Source organism: Phocoena phocoena, chromosome 9, assembly GCF_963924675.1.
Source record: "Phocoena phocoena chromosome 9, mPhoPho1.1, whole genome shotgun sequence".
In the NCBI taxonomy this organism is placed as follows: Eukaryota; Metazoa; Chordata; class Mammalia; order Artiodactyla; family Phocoenidae; genus Phocoena; species Phocoena phocoena.
The window spans coordinates 69,942,365-69,950,093 of NC_089227.1; the positions used below are offsets into that span (position 1 = coordinate 69,942,365).

The 7,729-nt window shown below is 39.0% G+C and overlaps 1 protein-coding gene across 1 annotated transcript; it reads right to left on the reverse strand.

Annotated features, from left to right (window-relative positions):
* Positions 1-1,207: 1,207 nt before the first annotated feature.
* Positions 1,208-5,322, reverse strand: GPR85 (G protein-coupled receptor 85). Its single transcript, XM_065884154.1, has 3 exons — positions 5,209-5,322; positions 4,929-5,044; positions 1,208-3,824 (listed from the first exon to the last, which is right to left on the reverse strand). The coding sequence occupies exon 3, from the start codon at positions 3,652-3,654 to the stop codon at positions 2,542-2,544; it is 1,113 nt and encodes a 370-aa protein (XP_065740226.1). The 5' UTR covers positions 3,655-3,824; positions 4,929-5,044; positions 5,209-5,322; the 3' UTR covers positions 1,208-2,541.
* Positions 5,323-7,729: the final 2,407 nt, after the last annotated feature.

Consider the following 7,729-nt stretch of genomic DNA (forward strand, 5'->3'; position numbering starts at 1 on the left):
GACCTGAAATGCCAAGTTAGTCAAGAGTAGGCTTAAATGAGAGTCACTACAGTTCAGTATTATTCACTGATCATTGGGGTTGATCACTTACCAAAGCTGTTGGAATATGTTGTTCCAAATAGCTAGGTAGAATCAGGCAACCTCACTTGGTTGTTGCTCTTGACTTCCCAGTCTCCTAGTCTTAATCCATGCCTCAGGTTTTTGTGTATATAATGGAGGCCAGTGTTAATAAAACCTGGTCTCTCTGGCCTCAAGATCGTTGTTGAATTTTCTACTGATTGCTGGTGATATTTGAACCTCTAAGCGAAGCTCTTTATAAATATAGTCATGGTAATTATGTCTCTATTGTAAACTTTTTGAGTTGGAAACATAATGTTATCCCAATACCTTTTGATAGCATTTCCTTAATTGTATTTTAGATAATGATTTTAGTACCAAAAGGGGTCTTTATTGCTAGATTCAGTTCACTGTTGTACATTAAATTTTGTCTCAGATCCAGTCAACTTTGGTATAAAGTAAAAATGAGTTCAAATAGAGTACTCACTAAATCATGGCTTGAGCTGTCCTTATATGAGCAAAACTGAATTGTTGCATATATCATTGAAATATTTCAATGATTTATTTTTCCTTACTTATATTTATATTGATGTTTTCTTTACAGAAACACTGTAGCAATAAAGAATTCTGTTCCATTAGATTCCTAATCTTAATTTTCAAGTACCAAATAAAAATAAAAACCCCAAACAAACAAAAACAATGAACAACAAACAAAAACAAGCTAACAACTTTTCTGGTTTTGGCACAATGTAATTGTAAACCATTCTTCTTACAAGTTATGTATTTAGAATCCAAAATTTCTACCATGTCCCAAAATAAAATGTGATGTTTATATTAAAATTCTGAACCAACCAACTAAGCAGGTTTACATCTTTAAATATTACTGGCTTTGTAAGAATAAATAGGATAAATACGACAAAAGCTACCAAATAATGCTTTTGCAGATAATATTATTTGTCAGTTTATCAGCTTTAGGTTGCCCATCATTCATGCATTTTCAGTTCCAGAATATAGTAGCTACAAAAATAAAGAAACAAAACCATAATAAAGCTAGTCTTCCTATTTTGTGCTTGCCTCCCAATTAAAACAAAAATTAAGTGCCAAAAATGTAAAATTTATTCCAAGAAAAGTAACAGGCTACACAAGTAAATTTTGGCAAATGCAACTTTATATTGAAATTCACACATCTGTATCTTGAAGAATGAGACTCACAGACTCTAATGTATTTCTGAAATACTAGAAATCATATTATAAGCTTTCACAAGTTAAAACTGAAATAATTTAAACGACCAATACACTGAATGTGCAGAAAGTATAAACAAGACTGTGCCTTCGGTAGAATAAAGGCTTTACAAATTGTGCAGGATGTCATACTAAGGCTGTGGTCTCCCCTTGACAGCTGACTTAAAATATAAACACACATCAACTGCCTCCTTCTTAGAACACACTAGAATGGGTAGCACAACTCAGAAGAAAATCTCATTATCCCAGTGATGTGCACCTTAATTTTCAAACCATGTGAGGAAAAAGGAAAAAGAGTATTAAATGATCGTCCATGCACTTCCAGTTGCATGACCATGACCAGTTACTGATTCAATTTCCCATGACTCCAGTTTGCTCCAATGCTAAATAAGATGAAAGATACTAGATAATCCTTTAAGGCAACATGTGTTTATTCTGCATTATTAGAACTGCTCAGTTGTGACCGGTTTGTACCATTAATGTTGCCTCCCAGACCAGTATCTAGTATTTGTAAAATATAGATGAATTGGAAAAACTTTATACCAAATCAACAAAAACCACATAATACAGTTCGATGCTAGCAATTTCACTAGTAGGTAAGGAAAGTGGTATTTAGAAACAGTAATGTATTAATACAAAAAAAGTAAACTCTAATTGGAACCAATATACTGCTTTGGAATGCTCCCCAAAACTTACAAGGCGATTTTTTAAAAGTGTGGTAATCCAATAATTCATGGCATGTCTTTAGTGAATTACAGTACTTTAAGTCCCCAAATATTTTAGTCCTTGCAAAACAATAATAGTATGAAATGTTTTAAAGTCTTCAAACTTCTAAAATTAGTTTTTATCAACACATTTACCTCATGTCAACTTAATTTATTAAGATGTCCAATGCTAATTGGTTTTTTTTGATGTTTTTTCATAAGTAGTGATATACACAGCGTTTAGCACTGATACTTAGCACCTGCTACTTTCATTATCTAGTTTTCAACCACATAAAGAAACTTAGGGCAGTGGTTCAGTCCTTTCTTAATTACAAACCTTCGCCGGCAGTCAGCAGGATCACTCTGAGATTTAAAATAGGATTATAGGTGAACTATTGCAAAGACTGCAGAATGTTGCCCAAATCCTTATAACTGCTGATCCCATTCTTGATTTTCTTCTCAAGAAATGGCTACAGGCCACAATTGCTTAGCAGAGAAGGTTAGTGTTTCACAAGGCTAAAGATGTACAGATGCTCCTTCATATAACACAGTAAGGTTCCCTTGGTAACCTGGATTTTCTGCAGTAAAGAAGGGTTGTGCTGAAACAGCGCCTCAGCTCCCTGTTGGAGAAAATGCAGACAAAAGGATTGATTCCTGCTTGGGCAAAACTCATCCAGACAGCCGCTGTTAGAAATCCCCCTGGTACTACAGGCCCTCTTGCAAAAACTCTCCAGTAACAGGCCACCAGGTAGGGGCCCCACAAGGTTAAGAAGAGAAAAGTCATTATATAGAACATTCTGCTGATTCTTTTCTCCATTTTGAACTCATCTAAGACCAATAGCCTTCTTCTGCTCGTGGTGTTTGCATTTTGCCTGATGCCCAGCAAGGTGGGTGGTGTGGGACCCCTTCCAAATCCTGCTAGCCAATTGGCAGCTGCCTGGCCACTGGCTCCAGGGCCATGAAAAGTCCAGTTCTGGCTGACTGCTGCTACAAACTGGACTGGCTTCATTTTCCTTCGGTCGTGGACAAAAAATATCAGCTTGAGGTAGACAAGCTGTGTGGCTAGGAGGATGAGGGCAAGGAGCAGCATAAATCCTAAGGAATCATTAGCCCTGAAGGAGCGGTGTTGGAAGGTACATTGATCTTCTTCCCTAATGAACGAGTAAGTGCCCACATCCAGAACTGGGGGGAATGCCATGGCCACAGACAGAGTCCACACCATGCAGATCACAGCCAGACACGTCCAAAAGGTCAGCCTCTTTGTATAGAAGCGGTGATGGGCAATAGCTAAGTATCTGGTGACACTGATGCAGAAGAGCATGAAAGCAGTGTGGAAACAGGACAAAACCCCCAGAAAGGCAATCACTTTGCAAGTCAGAGTCCCATAAGTCCAGGTAGAGCCATTTTTGACAGAGTTGAATACAAATGGGAAACAAATTGCAGATCTGAGGATATCTGAACAGCAGAGATCCAACAGGAAGTAGTAAGGTGCTCTATGCAAGGTCTTATCTTTCACTAGCAAAATGGAGATCAGAAGGTTGCCCACCACGCTGACTCCTATTATGAAACCCAAGGAAGTCAGTTTCAGAAAGGCTGTTAGAGGAGAGAGATTTTGCAGAATGTTGTCAGCTGCATGGCTATAGTTCGCCATAGATGGATGGAGGATAAAGATACAGCCTCAGTCAAGTCTCATGATCTAGATATAAGAACAAGGAAAAGATATATCCATGCATTTTACTGAAAATGTAATCCACAAAGAGAACTGATCCGATCTGCAGTCATGCTTCCTCTTTTCTTCCATTTGATTTGCCATCAGAATATCTGGAAAAAAAAAAGAGCTATCAGTTCTAAAGTTAACAAGCAATGATGTCAGGCAGTGCTAACATAAAGCTGTTCATTTATGGGGAAGCAAATAAAGTTTTATTTTTGAATAATATTATTTGCTTTAGTATTTTTGCTTGAGATTTCAGAGAATTGGCTTGTTCAGTTTTCTGAGCTAGATGAATTTTAAAATGTCTCTATTTAAAAGAACATACATTTGATTGGGCACCTTTAGGAGAGAAGGAATAAAATGTTCCCCAATTGTAAAATATGCCAGTCCTGGAGTTAATCACTAGTGTTGCAATGGAATCTACAAGATTGCTAATAGGAGACAGAGAAGAGACAGCCCACATTTATCTGAGGTCTGTTAGTATCTGTCAGTGTTTTCCCTGCAGCTTCTCTGCTGATATGGATCCAAAGAACCCTTCCAAAATATATCTCTTTTGACTCAAGTGCCACTATTCATGCTGCATATTATAAGAGGAATATTTGTTGATTCATCTTAAAGCATGATTTCAACATTAGACTTCTAAATTAATAGGAACTTGTCCCAGGATTTGATGTGATTTAATCTTTTGTCTTTCCCTCCCCCCCCATTTTTGGCAAATCTTTTCTCTTTTAAACCCTCATGATTATTAAAAATGGTTAATGTAAATATTGGTCAGGGAAACACCCAGAGGAATAATGCATTTACATTTGTAGACCGGGCTGCCTGAATTCAAATGAATTTAACATGAACCTGTATTTCTTGGGCAATTAAGCTTTTCCCATTTACACTGATAATCTTCGTTGCACATCGCAAGTGGCTTCATTTTAAAACAAAATGCACATTGTCTCCTAGGTGTTGGGGAGCCCCACCAGGGAAATCGGCTTTCTCTGTTATTCCCACCAAGCATGTTTCCTTTGCCACTTCTCACTTGCCCGGAATATGCTGATAGAAGCCCAGGCAACACTGCGTTCGATGATTTTAATTTCCCCACCGGTACATCCCCGGGTAAATACCGATCGCATCATGCAACATTACGAAACCTGAAATCCGCCACCCCTGGATTTATAATGGGGGGGTGGAGGAGGGGGAGGGGGAGAGAGACATGCATTACATACGCGAAGATGGGGAGAGATTGCTTCTGTGCTGCAAGGGAACTGTTCCCGGTGATTCGCAGTCTGATATTCCTCAGTCTTGCAACGCTTTCCAGAAATGGAGCTCTCAGTAAGCCCTACTGAAGATGCATTGTCTGAATATACTTCCATTATGCAGTTTATTGTCAAAAAAACAAAAAAAACAAAAAAAAACTCAAGGAGGGCTCTTTCCCGGTGAACCTGCAGTTTCATCAACACTGTGTGCCCCCTCCCCCCAAACTTAACCGAGAGTATATCCTCCTACCTGTTGGTGTTGGATATCCCGACAGACTATAGCTTCTTCTTTCTATAAACTGCTGATTTTTTTTTTGCCTTAGTGCCTTGACTGAACATCCAGGCAGGGCTCGGCGGCGCCTGCGCGCTGGAGCCTCCTTGAGCTCCAGCCGCGTCCTCCCCTGTCGCAGCGGCACCGTCTCCCCCAGTAACGCAGGGGCAGCGGCGGCGGCGGCGGCAGCAGCGGTGGCGAGGGCGGCGGCAGGGGGCTACCTCAGCCTCTGTGGAGCCGACAGGAGCCCCGACCCGTTTCCAGAGCGGGCTGGGTTTATTGAATGTCCTGTCCTGTTGAACTGGCAAAATTGGCCTGTGTCCCCTTGCGGCTGCTTCTGAACTTTTCCCTCCTTGCATTGGGAGTGGGGTTTGGAAAGGCTCGTTCAGGACCTCAGGCCCACCCTCTTCCCTTAGGGCAGCGCACCCCGGAGCCCGGGGTGCCCGCCTCCACCTCAGCTTCCGGGAACCCTCGCTTTCCCCATTTTCCTCCATGCTCTTTTAGGGCGGTCCAAAGCATTGGGAGCTTCTTTCAGCTTTCTTCTTTAATGATTTCCCCAGCTGACTGCATTTGCAGGTTAGCATGGTGTGGGGGAGAGTGGAGGGGAGGGGAGAAAGAAAAAAGAAAGGAAAAGAAAAAAAAAATTTTTTTTTTAAAAGAAAAAAGGCATAGTCAGGAAAAATCTTGTCAATGGGGAAGAAGGGAAAGCAGGTTAGGGCAGCCCTTTGTTAGTCTTCTTCTGTTTTCCAGTGCACGCAGATATGCGTTAAGTAGGAAGAAACTAAGTTCAGAGGAAAGCTGCAAAATGATTTATGTCAATTCTACTTTAACGAATATGACTATAGAAACAGGCTTACACATAACGAATATGACTATAGAACCAGGCTTACACAAATTTTAAATGACTGCTCCTTGCATTCCACCCCACCAAGCAATAGCCTTTCTTTTGCTTCTTGCAAGTAAGGCTGACCAATAGATTGGTAATGTCACAGCAGTTGTATGTATGTGAGTTTCCTTCCCCCCCTTTGTTGTTAAGGAAGAAAAATACTAGGAATATAACGATTCATAAAACTTACACCCGTCCAAAAGGTCTGATGATATCACAAGACAGTACATAGCCTGACACCTGGGTGCTTAGGGATGTCTCTGGAATCATGGATTTCCTTATTTTACCATTTCGTAAGAATTTTGTTTGTGGGGGTGGTATAAGATTTTAAACAACTCCACCTCCAAAAACGAGCAGAAATGCTTTCATTAATTCCCAAGGTAAAACATCTGATTCTCCTCCTGCATGCTTATTGCTTTATAATAAAACAGAAAAAATAAAGATCTTCTCTACAGCAATAATTTGATCTCCAGACAGCAGTAAAATACCTCATTGCTGGGTGGTGAGATTGTGACATTCGGGGGAACTCAAGCCAATCAGCATACAGATAATATGGATTAATTTACATGTTGTATTTCTATTGGACATACCGAGGAAAAGCTTTCTCTGTTTAAAGCTTAAAAAGATTAAAAATGAATACCTCACTGTCATAATGTCACAGTCATGTTACAGTCATTACAAAATGCCCTATGTTGGTAATACTGAAATGAAGTTACATTTTCCTGATTTGTTTTGGGATGTCCTAAACCCAGTTAAGAAAAATAGATAATGATTAAAAAAAAAAAGTATCTCCTCACTTTGGCGTTCCCTTAACCTAGAAAAATCAATTCTACAGCAGTACTGGAAATAACTTGAGGGCATTTCGATTCTAGTGAAACATTCCACTTTTTTGCAAAACAAATAAATTCAGAAGTGTTCAAAACTATACGTTGGTTTGCAACTTGTAAGTGAAATGTCAAATTCATTTCTGTGAAACTACAAATCAATTCAGTTTGTTCCTTTTTACTTCCCAATTAGTGTCCCAATGTACTTTGCAAAGTACATTGAATTTAGGGAGAAAAATCTAGAAAATGTAAACTTAAAAAAAAATTTTAACTAGAAAAATTTCTAGTTAAAAAAATCTATAGAATAAGTGACTTAAGTTTCCTGAAAATTCATGATTGGCCCAATCTTAGGTGGTATGGATTAGGGAAGAGCTATTTAAAAGTAAATTAAAAGGATGACTGCACAGCCTGCCCTTGAGGCAATAATTTACTCTGCCAAAAGGTATAGGGCCAAGATCCAAGATTGATTCCTTAAAAATAAGGGAGGGGATATGTGTATGCAATATTCTTTCATATCCACAACTCACGGTATATTAGAGCTATTATTTTCCTTTGCAATTGAGTGCAGTTACATCTATTAGTTCTTCGGTTTTTCCAGCTGTTAGATGAGAATGTCATTTTCTTGCCTCACAAGGGGGTTTAAGAAATTAGTGAGATATTTTCCATTTACTTCATTAACTCTACTGGAGAAAACATGGAAGTCTGCATCTTTCATCAACAGAGATTTAAAAAAATATATTTAATACGTTAATGGACAAAAGCTTCATATCATCTACAGATTCTCAAATAT